The sequence below is a fragment of the Humulus lupulus genome, chromosome 8 (assembly GCF_963169125.1).
Source record: "Humulus lupulus chromosome 8, drHumLupu1.1, whole genome shotgun sequence".
NCBI classification, from domain to species: Eukaryota; Viridiplantae; Streptophyta; class Magnoliopsida; order Rosales; family Cannabaceae; genus Humulus; species Humulus lupulus.
This window is the reverse complement of record NC_084800.1, coordinates 38,173,346-38,195,956: the sequence shown is the minus strand read 5'-3', so window position 1 is coordinate 38,195,956 and position 22,611 is coordinate 38,173,346. Positions and strand designations below refer to the sequence as shown.

General features: G+C 39.2%; 1 protein-coding gene across 1 annotated transcript; it reads left to right on the top strand.

Annotated features, from left to right (window-relative positions):
• Positions 1 to 19,925: 19,925 nt before the first annotated feature.
• On the top strand, positions 19,926 to 21,846 carry LOC133796866 (peptidyl-prolyl cis-trans isomerase CYP18-1). The gene is made up of 5 exons (XM_062234555.1): positions 19,926 to 20,118; positions 20,223 to 20,297; positions 20,600 to 20,761; positions 21,289 to 21,447; positions 21,571 to 21,846. Exons 1-5 carry the CDS (start codon positions 20,116 to 20,118, stop codon positions 21,652 to 21,654), a joined length of 483 nt encoding a protein of 160 aa, XP_062090539.1. The 5' UTR covers positions 19,926 to 20,115; the 3' UTR covers positions 21,655 to 21,846.
• The last annotated feature ends 765 nt before the right edge of the window (positions 21,847 to 22,611 follow it).

Here is a 22,611-nt window from a genome sequence, read left to right as displayed (position 1 = left end):
CCTGACTATTTTCAGCAATAGTTTCGTGTGTTTGTTTGAACGAACTTGAATCCTATTTTGATCTATATGGAAATACGTGTTCAAAGAACGACGCATTTCTGGATTCCATTATCGTGTTTTTGTGTATGTCAGATATTTTAAACTCATACACTAGAAACCGATACGCGCTATTATTATGTGCATAACCAATGAAAATGCAATCAATAGTTTTTGGACCTATTTTTACCATTTTTGGTAAAGGCACAACCACTTTGGCAAGACACCCCCACACTCTTAAGTATTTGAAGAAAGGTTTTGTTCCTTTCCATAACTCATAAGGGGTCTTATCTTCTTTCTTTTTGGGTATCTTATTTAAAAGATAATTAGCTGATAAGATAACTTCTCCCAACATGTTCTGAGGCAATCCAGAACTAATCAACATCGCATTCATTATCTCTTTCAATGTACGATTTTTCCGTTCAGCAACACCATTTTGCTGAGGTGAATAAGGTGTAGTGGTTTATTGGATGATTCCATGTTCAGCACAGAATTCAAGAAATGACGATACAAACTCACCACTTCGATCACTTCTCAACACCTTAATCTTTTTGTTAAGTTGATTCTCAACTTTGGTCTTATAGAGAACAAATTTCTCTATAGCCTCGTATTTGTTTTTTAGCAAATACACATAGCAATATTTAGTGCTATCATCGACAAAAGTAATAGAATACTTATTGCATCCCCTTGTTTAAACAAATTTTAAATCATATACATCGCTATCTATTAAATTTAGGGGTTCATTATTCCTTTCAATCGTTTTGAAGGATGACCTTGTTAGTTTGGCCTCAACACAGATTTCACACTTATGATTTGAATCAATGTGGAATTTGGTATGTGATTCAAGTTAATTAATCTACGCAAAGTGTCATAATTAACATGTCCTAGTTTACCATGCCAACATTGGAAGACTCAAGCAAGTAAATATAAGCGTTATTAACTTTATTGATAATAGGTTTAACAACCATTACACTGAGTTTAAACAACTCACCAGTTACATAACCCCTTCCCACATACATTCTATTTTTGGACAGAACAACTTTGTCAGACTCAAATACCATACGAAATCCATGCTTGTTCAGCAGTGAAACAGACACAAGGTTCTTACGGATATCTGGTACGTACAACACATTGTTTAGAGTTAGCTCTTTCGCAGAGGTCATTTTCAGGATCACTTTTCCTTGACCCTCAATGTTTCCCATAATTAGTTTATCTCCATTGGTCACTTGTTCAAAACATCTGAACAGACTCTTGTCTGAGCATATATGCCGAGTAGAACCAGTGTCAATCAACCACTCTCTAGGGTTAGAATTGACTAGGTTTACTTCTGACACCATTGTTGATAGATTTATATCACCAACACCTTTGGAGATATCATCCATCATCTTAGTCTCTTGACCACGATTCTTCTTTGGCAGTCTACAGTCCGATGACTTGTGACCTGGCTTATTACAGTTAAAGCACTTGCCAAGGCATTTGAACAACTTTTTGGAGATTCCTCTTTTTGGTCCGAACTTGAACCCTTTATCATTGGGTTTATTGTTCTTCTTTCCCCTGGAGTTTTGACCTTGCTTCATCAGATTGGCCTTAGCCACATCTTGTCTTGAACTTCTTTTTTCAGAATTCTTGTTGTCTTCTTCGATACGAAGTCTAATAATTAATTCTTCAATGTTCATCTGCTTTCGCTTAGATCAAACTTAAAGAAAATTCTTAGGTTAGCCTGGAAGGGTCAAAAACCCAACCATTCGTGGTCTAGCCTCTCGTGGAATATTTCTATTAAGTATTTATCCATCCCCAAATATTTCTACTAGATAATTTCCAAATAATACTAGGAGGGTCTAGCCCCTACCTCAGCAGTCTAGTTTCTTTGAAAATATTCAGTTCCCAGAACTTCTCTAGTGAGATTCAAGTTCAAACGAACTTTTCGCAATACCAATATCTTTCAATGTATAGATATAGAAATATCACTAATAGATATGTTAAACATTATAATAATATAAAATATATCTAACCTTCAAATATTATATTTAAACAAGAGTCTATTTTAAGATTGTAGGAAAAATATAACGTATATAATACTTGAATAAACCAATATGATAAATACAATACTTATATCTACTAAATCAAATTCCTTTTTAAGACAAAATGACAACTGAAGCAAACCAAAATAGCGGGAATAATGAGGTGTTAGCTGAGACCCCAATTCAAGCTCATACCCAAACGGTTTCAGCCTCGGTTAATACGAGCCATCCTTTGAGCTTTGGGGAAAGACCTGATAAATTCAATGGACAGAATTTCAAAAGGTGGCAGCAAAAGATGTTGTTCTATCTGATCACCATGAATCTTGTGCAATTCATTACTGATAATGAACAAAAGTTGAAAGAAAATGAGGATGATATCCAAGTCATTAATGTTGTTAATGATTGGATCAAATCTAGTTTTCTATGTCGTAACTATGTTATGAATGGCCTAGAAAATTCTTTGTATGAAGTTTATTCTACAAAGAAGATGACTAAAGAACTGTGGGAGTCTTTAGACCGAAAATATAGAACTGAGGATGCTGGCACAATGAAATTTGTGGTTGGGCGATTCCTTGACTATAAAATGGTAGATTCCAAGACTGTGATTAGTCAAGCTCAGGAGTTCCAATTAATCTTACATGACATTTCCTCAGAGGGAATGATCCTGAGTGAGACCTTCCAAGTTGTTGGTTTGATTGAAAAAATACCCCCCTGCATGGAAGAAGTTCAATAGCTACCTTAAGCATAAGCGAAAGCAGATGAACATTGAAGAATTAATTGTTAGACTTCGTATCGAAGAAGACAACAAGAATTCTGAAAAAAGGAGTTCAAGACAAGATGTGGCTAAGGCGGTGGAGCAAGGTCAAAACTCCAGGGGAAAGAAGAACAATAAACCCAATGATAAAGGGTTCAAGTTCAGACCAAAAGGAGGAATCTCTAAAAAGTCGTTCAAATTCCTTGACAAGTGCTTTAACTCTAGTAAGCCAGGTCACAAGTCATCGGACTATAGACTGCCAAAGAAGAACCGTGGTCAAGAGACTAATATGATGGATGATATCTCCAAAGATGTTGGTGATATAAATCTATCAGCGATGGTATTGGAAGTAAACCTAGTCAATTCTAACCCTAGAGCTTGGTTGATTGACATTGGTTCTACTCGGCATATATGCTCAGACAAGAGTTTGTTCAGATGTTTTGAACAAGTGACCAATGGAGAGAAACTAATTATGGGAAGCTCTGCCACGTTTGAGATTGAGGGTCAGGGAAAAGTGATCCTGAAAATGACCTCTGCGAAAGAGCTGACTCTGAACAATGTGTTGTACGTGCCAGATATCCGTAAGAACCTTGTGTCTGGTTCACTGCTGAACAAGCATGGATTTCGTATGGTATTTGAGTCAGACAAGGTTGTTTTGTCTAAAAATGGAATGTATGTGGGAAGGGATTATGTAACTGATGAGTTGTTTAAACTCAGTGTAATGGTTGTTAAACCAATTATCAATAAAGTTAATAATGCTTCTATTTACTTGCTTGAGTCTTCCAATGTTTGGCATGGTAGACTAGGACATGTTGATTATGACACTTTGTGTAGATTAATTAACTTGAATCACATACCAAAATTCCACATTGCTTCAAATCGTAAGTGTGAAACCTGTGTTGAGGCAAAACTAACAAGGTCATCGTTCATAATGATTGAAAGGAATAATGAACCCCTAGATTTAATATATAGTGATGTATGTGATTTAAAATTTGTTCAAACAAGGGGAGGCAATAAGTATTTTATTACTTTTGTCGATGATAGCACTAAATATTGCTCTGTGTATTTGCTAAAAAAAAAATACGAGGCTATAGAGAAATTTGTTCTCTATAAGACCGAAGTTGAGAATCAACTTAACAAAAAGATTAAGGTGTTGAGAAGTGATCGAGGCGGTGAGTTTGTATCGCCATTTCTTGAATTCTGTGCTGTTATACCCAAAAATTGGAGAATGCATCCTAGGAGGCTAAGGAGAATGCATTCTAGGAGAGCTAAGAGGAGTGGTCCTAGGAGACCCCAAGAAAGTGGTCTTAGGAGACCCCAAGGAGGATGTGGTCCTAAGAGACCCCAAGGATGTGTAGGAGGCAAGCCTCCCAAGGTTTCCTAAGTGTTGGCTCGAACGTGTCCAAGGTAAGTAGCTAAGGAGGAGGAGTCTCATGCAAGAGGAAGGAGACTTAGATTTTGATAAGGATAGCCTATACAATGTTCGATCGGACATGTTTGGAAGATGCTAAAGGAGAATGCCTTGATCTTGTCCAAGGTGAGATGTTATGGAGGAGGTTGCCTCAATGTTGTCCAAGGTGAGGCACCAAGGAGGTTGCCTCAATGTTGTCCAAGGTGAGGTGCCAAGGAGGTTGCCCCAATGTTGTCCAAGGTGAGGTGCCAAGGAGGTTGCCTCGGACCACCTTGGTCCGAGGAGAAGCCAAGGAGATTGGTTCAAGGAGGAACATGGCATGCTAGAGGAGAGTGCCATGTTAGAGGAGAGAAGTTCATGTCCTACCACCATGCACGTTCAACCCACAAAAACATGTCCTACCACCATGCATATCCTACCACCATGCATATCCTACCACCATGCATGTTCAACCAGCACTTGCATGGGTAGTGAGTAGGAGGTGGACCAACTAGCTAGAGGAGACTAAGTCAGACACAACTCCAACAACATACGCGGGAATCTCTCATTCTTCCCACAAATGGGGGGTTTGTTACATTTCGAATTTTGAATGTTTAAATGTAATAAATATAATAAAATATCCCTACCATAAGGGGATATCATTTGAGGATCCCAGGCCTATAAATAGAGAGTTTATGGGATGAGAGAGGGGCTTCCTTCTGCTTCTTCTTTCTAGAGAGAGAAAATTGGGTCTGTCTATTCTAGAGAGAGAAAGTGCTGAAATAAGAGAAAATTCTTGTATTTTTCACAATCTGTACTGAAGAAACTCAGTTGGCTCAGTCCATCTGATCTTGAGTATAGGTCTATAAATCACAACTCTAAGTGGATTAGGCCATTACCGACAATCGGGGCTGAACCACTATAAAAATCTCTTGTGTTATTTACTTTTCTTGTTTATACCATCTATTGTCGTTTTTATTTCTCTTGAAGGCTTGTCGTTATTGACGTTCTCACGTCGTTGGCTAAAAACGCAGTCAACATGTGCTGAACATGGAATCATCCATGAAACCACTACACCTTATTCACCTCAGCAAAATGGTGTTGTTGAACGGGAAAATCGTACATTGAAAGAGATGATGAATGTGATGTTGATTAGTTCTGGATTGCCTCAGAACATGTGGGGAGAAGCTATCTTATCAGCTAATTATCTTTTAAATAAGATACCCAAAAAGAAAGAAGATAAGACCCCTTATGAGTTATAGAAAGGAACGAAAACCTTCCTTCAAATACTTAACAGTGTGGGGGTGTCTTGCCAAAGTGGCTGTGCCTTTTGCCAAAAAATGGTAAAAATAGGTCCAAAAACTATTGATTGCATTTTCATTGGTTATGCACATAATAGTAGTGCGTATCAGTTTCTAGTGTACGAGTCTAAAATCTTTGACATACACAAAAGCACGATAATGGAATCCATAAATGTATCGTTCTTTGAACACGTATTTCCATATAGATCAAAAGAGGATTCAAGTTCGTTCAAACAAACACATGAGGCTATTGCTAAAAATAGTCAGGATCAAAATCAAGAGTATGAGGATGAACCTAGACGTAGCAAAAGAATTAGAACATAAAAGCCTTTTGGTCCAAATTTTATAACCTATTTGCTAGAAGGTGAACCTCAAAGCTTTGATGAAGTTGTGAACTCTACTGAAGGCTCTTTCTGGAAAGAAGCTATTAATAGTGAGACTGAATCCATACTTCAAAATCACATGTGGGAGTTAGTAAATCTTCCTCCAGGATGTAAGCCTTTAGGGGGCAAGTGGATTTTCAAAAGGAAAATGAAAGCAAATGGATCAATTGAAATTATAAGGCGAGATTTGTAATTAAAGGTTATAAGCAACGTGAAGGCCTTGATTACTTTGACACTTATTCTCCTGTGACGAGAATAAATTTCATTAGGATGATACTTGCTATTGTTGCATTACGCAATCTTGAAGTACATCAAATGGATGTGAAGACTGCTTTTCTAAATGAGGATTTAAATAAAGAAATTTATATGGAACAACCCGAGGGTTTTTCCTCCCCAAGAAAAGAAATAAAAGTATGTAAATTGGTGAAATCTTTATATGGTTTAAAGCAAGCACCAAAACAATGGCATGAGAAATTTGACCAAACTATGTTGGCAAATGGCTTCAAAATCAATGAATGCGATAAATGTATTTATGTTAAAGAAACAGATAATGACTAACGTTGAACTTTATCACCTAGGTCTATTTCTTTTGTTGTTTTTCCTTGAGTCAGTTTTTCATTCATGTGGGGGATTGTTAGAATTTTGAATGGAAAAACTAATTGGGATTTTAGTCCTACATTGGTTGTAAGAGATTTTTCTCTTTTCTCTTTTCTCTTGGCCTATATAAGGATTCATATGCCTTGTAGTTTAACAAATCAAATTCATTTTTAAGGTATATAACCATAACTAAATTATATTTATATTATGGTTTTAGTTATATGTTGATTCTTAATGTGGTAGACTTCGGGCATATTTAGTTCGGCGAAGTAATTGAGTTACTTGTCGTTCTCCGTTGTATCCTATGAGATAGACGTCGAAACTTCTTGGAGGCGGCGAATCTGTTTTAAGGAAGATGTGTGTTACACATGCTTCGACTTTTATTTTGTTCATTATAAATATTGTCTAGATTAATTATAATTGTTATTTATATTATAATTATTTATATTGTGTTATTTATAATTATAATATCGTTATTTATATTATAATTATTTATATTGTGTTATTTATAATTATAATATTGATATTTATATTATAGTTATTTATATTGTGTTATTTATAATTATAATATTTATGTATGTTTAATTTAGTAGATATAAATATTGTACTTATCATATTGCGTTTATTCAAGTATTATATACGCTATATTTTTCCTACAATTAGTTATATTATGTTTAGTTGAATATTTTCTATGTTTTTTTATGCTTTTTAATCATTAATCCACAAAAATCTCGTTGCTATAATGAAAATAGAGTTGTTATAATGGATGACCCCAATACTTTTGTATTTGAAATTTGGATAATTGTACCAAATGGTCAATAGAAGAAACTATTAAAACATTATTTTCTTCATTTTAGATTTTAATTTGATTATCTTTTTTTATATTGAGTTATTGATTTTGATTGACTTGAAAGATTTTTTTTAAAGGGAAATTTCAGTTTGTATGCTTGATAAAAGCTATAATTTAAAAAAAAATGCTAGGCATATTAAAGATTTCAAAATAATACTACTTTTTGGTACTTTACCCAAAATGTCATTACCATCTCCTTCTCATTTTTCACTTCTAATTTCTCTCTTCTCTGTTCCCTCTCCCTTTCTCTCTTATTTCACTCTCTCTCACCTCACAATACCACCACCACACTAAATATTGCATTTCGAACATATTTGGGCATGATTTTTGGGTTTTTTTTGCGATTTTTTTTTTCAGATCTGAAACTCTGAAATTTGCACAAAATCGACCTTGCTTGATGCCAGCTCGATGGGACCTTCAAAATCATGATTTTTCATGAAAAAATGACTTTGCTCGATGGTAGTTCGATAGTAGCTCGATGGTGCTTGATGGGATTCTTGTAAGTGTAACGCCCTGGTTACCCCAGAACAGTTACGGTGAACGATGAACCAGAAATTTGACCCGCTACCCGAGTCCTTTGGTTAAAAACGTGATCTAAGTGTTGTTATTAGGTTAAGGTAGAAAACCAGTAAAAAGGAAAGGGTACATTTCATTAAGTAAATAAACTGCTCATGAGCCTTTCAAAATGTTTACAAGTGGTTTGTACTACAAAAAAAGTCACTACAGTTCCAAATTTACAAACTCCGCCGGCCTAAGCGGCAAAAAAAAAATAGGGTAAACCCCTAGTCCCTCTGAGAACTCCTTGACCGTGGCGATCAAGCGGCCCTGTATGTACATTACATCGCCCAAGCTCTCCACTCAAGGCTGGCTAAGCTTTTCCTTTCCTTTACCTGCACCACATAGCACCCATGAGCCAAGGCCCAGCAAGAAAACATAATAGAACATGATATAATATCAACAACGATCAAAGTAACCATTCAGGACTATCAGTCCAACAAATAGGTGACAATAGCCAACAGTCACAATAACGAGCGTCGCTCCCTCTAGCCATGTGACGATAGGGTCACGAGGGCTTAACGGTTAAGTGATTCTTTCGTATGTTCAATCAGGACAGGTGCATGGTGATTAGTCACCAACATAACCTTCCTCACGACTCTAGAGTCGAAGCTATGGACAACGTCCCTTAGCCACGTGACAAACGGTCACCGGGGTCATATACCTTGGCTATAGTCTTCTGGTCGTAGACCAGGCAAGCGCTTATAAGTTCATCGACCTTAGGGCCGGTTCCACATTAATGCCATAGAGCCATTCAATGCGTGATCATCGACTTTAGAGTCGGTCCTTGACTAGTCAGTGTCTTAAACAGGTAATCAGCATTCATTAACATTTAATATGAAATCCACGTTCATATATCTCAACCAACACACCTCAATATCAACCCATGCATGTCATATACCTGTACAGGGTGCAACTGTAACCATACACTGTTTTCTTGCCTCAAGTTCGAGCGAGAAGTATGATAAAGACGACCCCTGAGAACGATCAGTCTTTTAGTTCCTTAGCGGTTACCTAATCACAACCAATTATAACCTCCATTAATGAGAATCCACAATAATAGGGTCTTAACCTAAGCACCACCCTCGGGACCTCGAAACATGCCCACACGGTGAGTAGATTCGATCCCGGGCCTTAAGGATTGAAACCCCAAGTCAAAAACCCTTAAAAACACTCAAAACGGGGTTTGGAAGGAACAGGGTAGCGCTACAGCGCTCAACCCCTAGCGCCACAGAGCTATACTCAGAAACTCCCAAGCACCAGAAAGCCCCCTGAGGAGCGCTATAGCGCCCTAGGGTGGGCGCTGTAGCGCTACCTCCAGCCCAAAACCTCCCTAAACCGACCTTCTTCATCTCCTTCGTTTCTAACTCGATTCCCAAGCTTCCAAAGCCTATTCTTGATGCCAAAAGGACCCAAAAACCATCCCAACATACCCCAAACATCACAAGCATGGGAACCCTAGCCAAAACTCCCAACAAAACCCATGAATTCACCCTAAAAATTTCAGCTGCAAAACAAAACTAAAACAGAGCAAACCAGAGAAACTATGGTTAGAAACTTACCCAAAGCTTGGCTCAAAAACCACAAAGAACAGTAAGAAAAAGGAGGTACGGGAGAACTCTAAAACATACTCTGTTTTTCCATCACCTTTTCCAGCTAAATAAGGTTATATCTATCCTAGGGGTGAAATGTCCATTTTACCCCTAGGTCAATTAATGGTTTCTAAAGACTCCTAAGGGCATTTTTGGTACTTTCCTCCTAACTCGTTAATCATAATTAACGCTCTCCAATTCCCGTTATTCTCGAAAATCATAAACACCAATAATTCACATCCCGTTACCCTTTATTTCCCGGTAACGCTCTAATCATCAAAATCACCCCGAGACTCAACCCAAGTCCCGCACTTAATCCCGTTGTGACTAAACCGCTAATCAATAATCTATGATCGTCTCATGTCAAACAGCTCGAACAAACCCACATCATAATGTGGTCTCAATATATATCACCGACATGCATACAATTAACATTATACTATAATATAATTCTCATAAATATGCATAAACACATTTAATAGCGTAATTAAGCAATTATGGCCCTCCCGGTCTACAAATCCAGCCGCCAAACCACAATAGGGAATCCGGGGCATTACAGTAAGAGACATAATTTTTCACTCGAGTATCCGTTTAGGGTGATTTTTTTTATTTTGGGTATTTTTTCAACATCTACACGTTTGACATGTTCATATGCACATTTGTGAAATGTAACACTTGTAAAAAATACAAAAGTGCAATCATACCTCATATTTAAGACATCTTTTGGTATATTTTCAAGTTTTAAACTTCCCAAATGTGCATATGAGCACGTCAAACGTATAGATCTTTAAAAAATAAAAATAAAATCATCCAAAACGGTTACCCGAGTGAAAAATTATGTCTCTTGCAAGAATTGCATCGAGCACCATCGAGCCATAATCGAACCACTATCAAGCAAAGTTGTTTTTTCATGAAAATCTTGATCTTGAAGGCCCTAGCGAATGGTTGCTCGATGCCAGCTCGATGGGGCATTCAAAATCGAGATTGTTCATGAAAAAATGACATTGTTCGATGGTGGTTCGATTATGGCTTGATGGTGCTCGATGTGATTCTTGCAAAAGACATAATTTTTCACTCGGGTGTTCGTTTGTGGTGATTTTTTTTTTATTTTGGGTATTTTTTCAAGATCTACATGTTTGACATGCTCATATGCACATTTGGGAAGTTGAAAATATACCAAAAGATGTCTTAAACATGAGGTATGTTTGCACTTTTGTATTTTTTACAAGTGTTACACTTCACAAATGTGCATATGAACATGTCAAATGTGTAGATCTTGAAAAAATACCCAAAATAAAAAAAATCACCATAAACGAACACCCGAGTGAAAAATTATGTCTCTTGCAAGAATCACATCGAGCACCATCAAGTATTCCACCGGTACTATGTTCAGAGTTTCAGCATCTTTTGTACTAGCTAGTTTTGCTAGAGTGTTTGCAATAGAGTTCTGCTCCCGTGGTACCAACTTAATGGTGTACTCCTCGAATTGTGCTAGCAGATCCTTGGTCTTATTTAAGTAAGCCCCTTGCCTGATATTCCCCCAAGACTTGGTAGACCACTAATTGTGAATCACTGTTCACTTCAACTGACCGGGCACGTACATCTCTAGCCAAGCGCAAGCCTGCTAGGATGGCTTCATACTCCGCCTCATTATTAGAAGTATTGAATCTGAACCTTAGTGCACAATGAATTCGGTGCTTCTCTGGCGTGACCAATATAATTCCAGCTCCCGAATGATGCTCGTTCAACAACCCATCAACAAAAAGTTGCCAATGATGCTGGTCGGTAAGGACTTTAATGGGGTGTGCCTGGAAGAACGGCCGCAACTTACGTGATGCAAGTACCAAGCAATAAGCCAACTTCTCGAACATGGGATACCGGGATTCTGCTCTTATCAATCGCTTGCTAACATAGTACACCGGGTGCTGCACTTTATCTTCTTCTCGTACTAAGGCAGCACTAACAGCGTGCTCCGTGACTGCTAGGTACATAAAGAGGTCTTCTCCATCAACTGGCTTCGAAAGAACAGGAGGTTGGGCCAAGTGTTCCTTTATGGCTTGGAAAGCCTGCTCACATTCTACTGTCCATTCAAACTTCTTGCTACCTCTAAGCAGGTTAAAAAATGGGACACAATTGTCCATTGATTTAGAGATGAACCTGCTTAAAGCTGCAATCCGCCCAGTCAAGCTTTGCACATCCTTAATTCTGGCCGGAGACTTCATTTCTGCGAGAGCCCTTATCTTTTCTGGATTCGACTCTATTCCTTGGGAGTTCACAATAAACCAAGAAAATTTCCAGAGCTTACTCCAAATGAGCATTTGAGGGGATTTAACTTCATGCTGTACTTTCTCAGTATTGCAAAGCACTCCTCCAAGTCTCGTACATGTCCTTCAGCTTTCTTTGACTTCACCAGCATATCGTCTACGTACACCTCCATGCTCTTGCCGATTAAGTCACGGAACATACCATTCACCAAACACTGGTAGGTAGCTTCGGCGTTCTTCAATCCAAAGGGCATGACCTTGTAGCAGTACAACCCTATGTCTGTTCGGAAGCTGGTATGCTCTTCATCAGGAGGATGCATGCTAAACTGGTTATACCCCGAATACGCATCCATGAAGGACAATGTTTCATGACTAGAGGTTGCATCCACCAACTGGTCTATTCTCGGCAAAGGAAAGCAGTCCTTTGGGCATGCTTTGTTCAGGTCGGTAAAGTCCACACAAGTCCTCCATTTTCCATTGGGTTTGGGCACTAACACTGGGTTTGAAACCCAGGCGGGGTAATATGCTTCCCTTGTGAACCCATTCTCCTTTAGCCGCTCTACCTCCTCCTTGAGAGCCTTTGCTCGATCTTTGTCAACCAATCTCCTCTTCTACTGCACTACTGGATAGCTTTCATCCACGTTGAGCACGTGGCTGATCACAGTTGGTGAGATACCCACCATATCCTTGTGAGACCAGGCGAAGGCATCTTGATTCCTTCGCAAAAATTCTATCAGCTGTGCTTACACATCTGCCTTCAACTTTTTTCCAACCTTGACTCCTCTGGTCAGATCATTCTCATCTATTAGGACCTCCTCTAACTCCTCGGACGGTCCCACCTCTCTTTCATAATCCCCAAAGCCAGGATCAAAGTCCCTTCCCTCGCTTTGGGCAACGCCCTATTTGCTGACTTCATCACCGGATGGGGCTTTTTGTTCTCTTAAACCAAGAATGCTTTCTTGGCCAAACTCTTCTAACATCTCTTCCTGATCGGTTACAACTGCAAAACTTAGGTCGACATCCATCTCGTCTACCTCGTCTTTCTCGGCACATACAATCATGTTGCTCTCATTGGCCCCCTTCCTTGCTTTAGCTACCGAGGCATTATAACATTCCCTAGCCTTTCTCTGGTCTCCTCAGACGCAGCCTATGCCTGCACTGGTCGGGAACTTCATGGAAAGGTGCCATATAGAGACTGCTGCATGCAAGGTTGTGAGTAGTGGTCGACCAATAACCACATTGTAGGTGGACGGGTAGTCGATAATCAAAAACTCGGTCATCACTGTATCATGCTTGGGAGCCTCCCCCGTTGTGACTGGCAACTTGATTGTTCCAGCTGGTGACAATCCTTCTCCAGTGAACCCATAAATGACTTGAGAGCATGGCTTCAAGTCATTGATAAATAGCTTCATTCTCTCAAAGGATGACTTGTAAATAATGTTCACTGAACTCCCTGTGTCAATCAAACACCTCTTCACCTTCATATTTGCAATTTGGATTGTCACGACAAGAGGGTCATTGTGAGGATATCTCACGTGTCGAGCATCATCTTCAGTGAAAGTGAGGGACTCACTTTCGTATCGTGGGTTCTTCGGTGGCCGCTCCTCCACAGCCATAACTTCGGAGGTTGATGCTGCATCCAACTCATGACGAAGGGTACAAGCATACCTCTCTCTTGCCTTGTTGCTGTCCCCAGCCAGATGTGGACCTCCACATATGGTGTCTAGAGTGAAGTCCACAGACTCAGGTTGCAAAGGTGGGGATCATTGCCGCTTGAACCCAGGATTTTTGTTACTTCCCTCTCCTTGGGTCTTCTCTGCTCGATAATTTTTTAATTTCCCCGACCGGAGGAGAAACTCTATTTCATCCTTGAGATGATTGCACTCATTTGTGTCTTGACCATAGTCCCCATGGAAACGACAGAACTTGTTCATATCTCTCTTACTCATCTCCTTCTTGATTGGTGGGTGTTTCCGATAGGGGACCTCCTGATGACTTGCCAAATATATCTCCGCTCGGCTCGCTGAAAGAGTGGTGTAATTGGTGAACCGAGGTTCATACTTAGTTGGCTTGTCGTTTTATCCCGACTTAGCCTTCTTTTCATTGTGGCGGTTAGACCCGTTATTCCCACATTTCTTACCACCACTTTGATCATTTCCACCATTCTTAGGAGGATCAGTCGATCCGCTTGGATTGTTCAGGCCCTTCTCTCCCTTCTCAATTGCATCATCCAATTTCATGTACTTGTCTGCCCGGTTAAGAAACTGTTGTAACGTTGAAATTGGATTACGATGAATGCTGTCCCACAAAGGACTCCGATAGATTATGCCAGAAGAAATTTCCACCATCTTCCCCTCATCTCCGACTGCAGTAGCTCGGCTAGCTTCTCTCATGAACCTTTGTATGTAGTTCTTGAGAGACTCATCCTTCCCTTGCTTAATATCCGCCAAGTGATTGGCGTAAACTGGAGGGGTTTGAGCAGCACTAAACTGCCTGCAAAACTCCTTTCTAAGACTTTCCCAAGAAGTGATAGAGTTAGGCTTAAACTTCCAATACCACTCCTGGGCAGTGTCGAACAATGTGGTGGGGAAGACTCTACACCGATAGTCATCACTCACCCCGAGCAGCTTCATCTGATCTTTGAATTTCCCTACATGCCTTATCGGGTCTGCCTTTTCTGTATAAACTGGCAATACCGGTGCTTTATACTTTGCTGGTGACTGGGCTGCTCTAATTCGAGCACAGAACGGGCTGCCACTCATGTGGTCTACTGGATCGATCGTAGAGGATCGTTTTGACAGACCCTGAACTGCTGCTGTCAGAGCATCGAGCTGGGCTTGGATGCCTGGGGCCACTGCTTGGGACTCATTCTCGGGACCGCCTGGTCGGGCGCTCCTATTCGGCAAACCATCATCAAGTATTTCTACTTGACTGGTAGGTAGGATTGGATCTCGCCCTTCGACCGGGACGGTCCTTCTCCTATCAGTAATGACGTCTCTTAGATCCTTCTGAGCGGTGTTCTTTCCTAACTGATCGAACACCGTACTCCGAGTTTTCTCAGAAGGTTTGCCATGCGGATCATGCTCCTTGCCACTGCGCTGGTTGGGATGCAGTGGTGGCCTTCCTGTCTGAGCTGGGCGATCTTTTCCTTCCCGATGGTTGTTATCATTCTTCTCCTTTGACTGGTCAGTGTGATGACTATCAGCTTCATCACGACCATGCCCATCTTTGAAGTGGGAAGTTTCTTTACCTCGAGGAGCTCTATTGTGCTCCTGCTCAAGTGGAGTTTTCTTGCTACCTGATTTATGACTTCTAGACCGGGAAGTCTCTGGTCGGTGGCTCCTTGAGGGGGTTTTGGAGTTCCACCTTTGAGTTGAGGCAGTGCCCGACCGGACCCCATCTTCTTCCCGACCAGGTTACTACCACTCCTGTTTGGCCCTCAAGAATTGGGTCTATCAGTGATCTTACGACCAGCTTCTGTGGTCCTTGCTCCTGGGGTGGCTGCTCCTCGTGCTGCAGCTTGGGCATTGGCCCGGGTCAGCTGCGTAGCTGCCTTCAGAGCGAGTGCAGCCTCGTGATGTCGCCTATCGGCCTCCTCCTGCTATCGCCGGATCTCCTCACTCTTGGCGTCCATTTCCCGTCTTTGCTGCTCGAATGCAGCCTTCTGCCTAGCCATTTCTTCAGCGAACGCCTCCTGTCTGGCGTTGAATTGTGCCATCTCCTCCTGTAAGGCCCCCATGGCTTCCTGGAGCTCTTCAACTTCTGGAGTCACGTCCTCGAGCACGACTCTAGGCTCAGTCTCACGGTCTTGAGGGCCAGGACTGTAATGCCCCAAATTTCCTAATAAGGTTTAGGACCTTGATTAGGAGGCCGGGAGGGCCATAATTGATTTAATATGATATATAATGATTATATGCATGTTTACGTGAATTGTATTATTATATGATGGTGAATGCATGCATATGGGTGTATTTATTATTATAAGGGCATTTTGGTAATTTGGCCTGTTGAGGGCATATTTGTAAATTGGGTGCATATTGTAATTTGTGAATGAGATTTAATTATTATGGAGATATATTCGAGCTATTCGACATGAGACTGTCATATATAATGGATTAGCGGTTTTGTCATAACGGGGTCAATTTTGGGGTAATAGAAATGTTTATTTGGTGATAGATTGGGAATATTTGAGATCAGGGTGAAATTCTGGAAGTTTTGACTATAGTGTCCCCGGGGGTGTTTTCGGGACCCCGAGCACTAGGTTTTATTTGAGGTTACTTAAGCTTGAAGTAGCTTGACAGATAAGAACATACGTTAGAAACTTCTCGTTCTCTCTCAAACAGTCTGTTTTACCGTTTGAGCCTTTTTGAGGAAAACTTGAGTTCTGGGAGTCGGAATCAAGCGAGGGTCGAGGCATAGCGATCCTAGGAAAGATTAGAAGCTTCTTAACCGAAGGATTTGACGAGAAACAACCCAATCGAAGGTAATCTAAGTTTGAAGTTTGAAGTTTTTAAAGTTTTAAAGCTTAGAATTGGACTCTGTGAATTGTTGAGTTTTTGGTCGGTTTGAGCTTTGGGTTTTGAGGGTTTTGGAGTATTGGGAAGCTTGGGAACTTTGATTTGATTATTGGGGAATGTTTGGGTATGTTTTTGGAAGATTTGGAGTGTTTAAAACGCGTTTGGGAATGGCCCAGGGTTGGGGGCCGCGACCCTGTTCTTGTGCGCCGCGGCCCTAGTTCGATGAAGCAGGTGTCAGGAAATTGGCCTTGCTGGGCGCCGCGGCCCTTGATGGAGGGGGCTGCGGCCCTAGCCTCAGAGAACCCTGGGGGCCGCGGCCCAAGGTGCTAGGGCCGCAGCCCTTGCCCTGTTTTCACCCCGTTTGCTCGTTTTGACCCCGGGAACTTAGCTATGGGCCTCGGGAGTGTCCCTACTACTTGGATTAATTTGGATTGATCTCTTGGGGGCTAGATATTGGTGTGGAACCTTTGATTATCATGTTATTAATGGTGTTCCATATTTGGTTATGATTAGGTGACCGCTAAGGGTTTAAAGGTTGATCGTTCTCAAGGATCGTTCTTATATCGGTACTAGCTCGAATCTGAGGTAAGAAAACTGCACCCTGTGTATATGAGACATGCATGGTTATCATTTATGCATGTCGGTTGATTATTATGTATGAGGCATGCATGGTTATTATTGATGCATGCCGGTTGGCTATTATGTATGAGACATGCATGGTTATTATTGATGCATGTCGGTTGATTGTTATGTATGACATGCGTGGTTATTATGATGCATGTTGGTTGATTAATGAGTATGACATGCATGGTTATTATTGAAGCATGTCAGTTGATTATTATGTATGACATGCATGGCTATTCTTGACGCATGCTGGTTGACTATTAAACGTGACATGCATGGCTGTTATTGGTGCATGTTAGATTGCTGGATTTATTGCATATGATGCATGAGAAACATGTGATTGGGACATGCCTTATATATTGAGTATGATATCGTTCAGAGCTTGAGTCTCTGTGTTGATGCATGGCCCTAATGGTACTAATACCTGTTTAGTAAGCATGCTAAATACCTCGTTTATGGATATGGAATATGTGATATGTGATTGGTGGCATGTCTTACTGGTGAAAGACACTGACTAGTCAGGGATCGACTCTAAAGTCGAGAATCATGCATTGAATGGCTCTATGGCATTAATGCTAGACCGACCCTAAAGTCGAAGAACTTATAAGCGCTTGCCTGGTCTACGACCAGATGACTATAGCCAAGGTATATGACCCCGGTGACCGTTTGTCACATGGCTAAGGGACGTTGTCCATAGTTTCGACTCTAGAGTCGTGAGGAAGGTTATGTTGGTGACTAATCACCTTGCACCTGTCCTAATCAAGCTTAAGAAAGAATCACTTATCGGTTAAGCCCTGGTGACCCTATCGTCACATGGCTAGAAGGAGCGATGCTCATTATTATGACTTATGGCTATTGTCACCTATTTGCTTGGACTGATAGTCTTGAATTGTTATTATGATCGTTGTTGATATTATATCATGCTTTATTGGGTTTTCTTGCTGGGCTTCGGCTCACGGGTGCTACGTGGTGCAGGTAAAGGCAAGAGGAAGCTGGACCATCCTTGAGTTGGAGAGCTTAGGTGATGACGTGTACATATGCAGCTGCTCGTCCGCCACGGCCGAGGTTTAAAGTGGAACTAGGGTTGAACCCTGTTTTGCCGCTTAGAACGGCCTGTTGTAAATGTTTTCTGTAATAGACTCTGGAACTTTATTTTCGGGATCCCAATGTATATATTAAACGTTCTAGTGAAACGTTACATCCTAACCAAATTTTTAATCCCTAAACCGCTAATCATACTTAGTTTCACGATTTTGGCCAAATGACTCGATTAGCGAGTTTAGCACTGTTTACAAGGCACATCGTAACGGTCCCTGGAGTTTGGGGCGTTACAAGGACCTTCTGATCTGGCAGGCTCTTTAGAGGAACCTGTCTTCTTGGAGGCCGCATTGGTGTTCTTAGGTGCCATCACGCTACAGGGATCGTCTGTCTTTCTCTTCAGGCTCTCAATGAAAGCACTAAAATGTTGACTGCGTTTTTGGCCAACGACGTGTAGACGTCAAAAACGACAAAAACCTTCAAGAGAAATAAACGACACAGACGATTTTTATAGTGGTTCAGCCTTAATGTGTTGGTTATAGCCTAATCCACTTAGAGTTGTGATTATAGATCTACACTCAAGTTCAGATGAACCTGAGTCAACTGAGTTTCTTCAGTGCAGATTATAAGAATACAAGAATTCTCTCAAAATACAAGTACTCTCTCTCTAGAAAATTAGAATTCGAATCAAAAGTTCCAAAAAAGTCCTCTTTATGATGCCATAAGCCTTGTATTTATAGGATGAGGATCGTACAGATGATGCCCCTCATAATCGGGATATTTTTTTATTCTCATTATATTTAATTTACAACAATATTTAAAATATAACAATATACTATATTCATGGGATAAACTGAGAGATTCCCGCGCAAGCCAAGACCGATTCTTGTTGAAGCCATTTCTGGGATCTCTTGCGTAGCCCTGCTCTGTCTAGTCGATCCATATCTCATTCAGGCTGGTCGGCCACACCTTCACTGGGTAGACATGCACTTGGCTAGTCGGACATGGTCATGATCGGTCGGCCAAAGTCATGCCTAGTCGGCCAAGATCATGCCTGGGCAGACAAACATGTGACTAGCCGGACAAGGTCATGCCTGGGCAGACAAACATGTGACTGATCGGACAAGGTTATGCCTGGTCGGTCATGACACTTGACTGACCAGTCAAAATTCTTCACTGGTATACCGGGTCACTCCTAAGCCAGATCACTCAACCATTCCTTGTCACTTGTCATTTCTATTGCCACGTCATCGTTTTCAAATTTTGGGAATAACATCAACAAATAACTAGTTTTTACTTTTTCTTTTACAATATTAATTAAAACTATTTTAGAATGAACATTTAAAATAAATAATAAAACACAGAAAAAATTTTAGTTAAAGAAGTGGACAAAAGAGTTAAATAAATAAATAAAAATTTTAATTTAAGAGGAGGATAAAGGGAAATTTTTTTTATTTAGAATTTATTTTTTAATTTTTATATTAAAATATTTTTATTTTATATTGTAAAAGAAAAGAAAAAGTAAAAAAAAAAAATTCTATTAATTAGATTTTTTTTTTGAGTATTTGAATTTTATTTAATTAACTTGAAACTTTTAGTATTGATTATTTTCTTAATCTTTTGAAATAATTTTTTTTTTAATTTTTAAGGATCTAATTATCATTTTTTTAAAAAATTAAATTAGTTTTAATAAAAATGCTATATCATCATTCTGTTAGTCATCAAGGACGAAATTAAACAAAAGTCCTATATTTCAGTAACGTTTTGGGAGAAATTTTTAACATCGCAAATTATTCAGGGGCACGATCATACAGTAGTTATAGTTTTTTTTAAATTATAGGATTTATCAAGCATACATGAAAAGTAGAGTTGGGTTATATATTAAAAAATGTTATTAGTTTTCAACTAATTAGTATACTTGAAAATTATATTAAAAATATTTTAAAAGGTCTAGAATTGACTTAATTAGCTTTGACTCGTCTAAACACCCGCATCGGCAAACCCATGCCTCGCCCTGAATCGCACAAAAAATAAAGTACAACCGACTTATGCAGAGCGTCGTGGAAGGTTCTAAAAGAAGCCCCCAAAATTCAAGAAAAAAAATCATCTAAATTTACAAGAACCGGCAACAGAGCGAAACCCTTCCTCCACCACAGCACAGGGTACTTACTACATACAAAAACTGCCTAAAAAATGGTTAGTATTCCGTGGCTACTCTGTACTCAAGACCTTCGCTTCCTAGGTCTATCTTATTTTTATTTTGTTCTTAAGATTAAATAAAGAATAAATGGGTTTTGCAGTCAGTGACGTTGCATACAAATCTGGGTGACATCAAGTGCGAGATCTTCTGCGATGAGGTTCCTAAATCCGCTGAGGTAAATACTCGCTACCAAGATCCTTCTTCATCGATTCTGTTTACCATCATTTCTCCAAACATCATTTTCTACAAGACCTAGTTTTTCGTACGACGTCAATTTTGCACAGGGCAGTGGTTTTGTTTATCAACTAAATCGTTCAATTTGTTTCGAATTGAGAATGGAAAAAATGAATTTTGTTCAGTGTGATTAATTATTACTATTATTTTGTAAGAAATAGTAGTGTTACTGTACTGATATTTTTAATAATATATTTTTTTGGTGAAATAATAATGCTGAAGTTGTATGTGTGTAAAATGCAGAACTTTTTGGCGTTATGTGGTAGTGGTTATTATGATGGGACCATATTCCATAGAAATATTAAAGGGTTTATGATACAAGGTGGAGATCCAACAGGTACAGGTAAAGGAGGGACTAGCATTTGGGGAAAGAAGTTCAATGATGAGATAAGGGAGTCCCTCAAGGTAGGAATTTTATGGTTGTAACATTTCTTTTAGTTTTTTTCCCATACAATGTCACATCTTCTTTTCAAGTAAAAATGTTTATGAACTTGTATTAGAATGCTAAATCGCTAAAATTTAAAATTCAAGGTGTCAAAGCAAGGATATGGTTTGGTATGTAGTTGTTCTATATATTACTTTCATCTGAAGTAAATATCTCTGTTCAGTTTCTAATCTTTCTCTATTCCTTATTCAAAGACTTCTAGTTAACAACTCAATACTAATAGCTATAAGAGCATGAGGCAAGTGTTAGCTTGAGTGTTCAGGTTTATGGTTGAGTGATTAGGCTATGCGTTTTCTGGCTCTAAAGACTGTATTAGACATTTATCCAGCGATTTACTTGATTAGTTATCAAACTTGTCATCACAAGCTTAATATTCATATTCTCACTTGATTGCCACTCTGTTCAGACTTGAAGCACCTGAGTTTTAACACACCCTTGTATCACATAATTGAACTCTTTGTCTTCTACTTTTATATCGCTCTGACAGCACAATGCAAGGGGGATGCTATCGATGGCAAACAGTGGACCCAATACTAATGGGAGCCAGTTCTTCATAACTTTCGCGAAGCAGCCCCATCTGAATGGGCTATACACTGTGTTTGGCAAAGTAATTCATGGCTTTGAAGTTCTGGACCTTATGGAAAAGGTCTGTTCTTGTTCTAAGTCATTTAGTCTGTTCCTTTTTTGTTCATACATTTATTCTTTTGTTATTCATTTTTGGATTATGTTAGTGTTAGTAGTATTAAGGGGTGTTTTGGATTTGGTGCAGACTCCAATAGGACCTGGCGATCGACCTCTTGCAGAGATACGACTCAATCGAGTTACTATACATGCCAACCCGCTTGCTGGCTAAGTATGGATTCCATTTGCTGATATAATAGAGACAATAGAATTTGATTCCATTCCTGCCTATACTTTGTGATCAGCTGGGGCTATATGTTTTGGTAATTATAGAGGAGTGATGAGTGTCACTCATTAATCATAACTAGCTGAACTTGTATTTGATAACTTAGTAGTATAATTTTGAAGCTAATATTCTAACAAATTCTTTCTATTTTTTGAAAATTTTCCTCCCAGACTCGGTAACCAACAATTTGGGATTATCGGACTAATATCGAATATCTTAAAATTCTAACTAAAATCAAAATAATATGGGATTTTGACAAGTTACTTGTACGTGTGTGCTTAAGTTTGAGTAATTGGGTTTTTAGTCAATGTGTTGTATTAAGGTAGAGAGAGATATGGAAATGACATTTCAGCTAAATTGTTGTAAAAAGAAAGACCTTTGGACCATATTGTTTTAATTTGAAACAAATTTACGTCAAAGGTGCTAATTTTTTATAGGAAAAACTGCATTTATGCTATTTTGTTAGAAAATCTTAAGAAAAAGTAAAAAAAAAAAAAATTTACATTTAAGTTGAGTTGAAAAATAAAAAGAGCTATTACGTATATTATTAATTTTATTCTGTTTTAAATGAAGGATATTTTGGTAAATTTTTACTCTTATTTTTAAAAAATTCTTTGTTTTTTCACTTTTCTTTCTATTTTTCTATTTTTAGGAGAATTTTATTGTTTTTTTGAGATAAAGTATTGGACTTTATTAATAACTTTCTTGAAATAGTACATCCAATACATTAGAGGGTAGATCCTCTATGAATAAGACACGATCAGCCACTGTAGAAGAAGCCCGTGCAATACCATGAGCTGCTCCATTGGCAGAGCGTTTTACAAAGTAAATAGAAGCAGAAGCCAACTCCTTCCAGAGAAGTTTACATTCATCAATGAGGCACCCAAAATAGGATTCCATAGA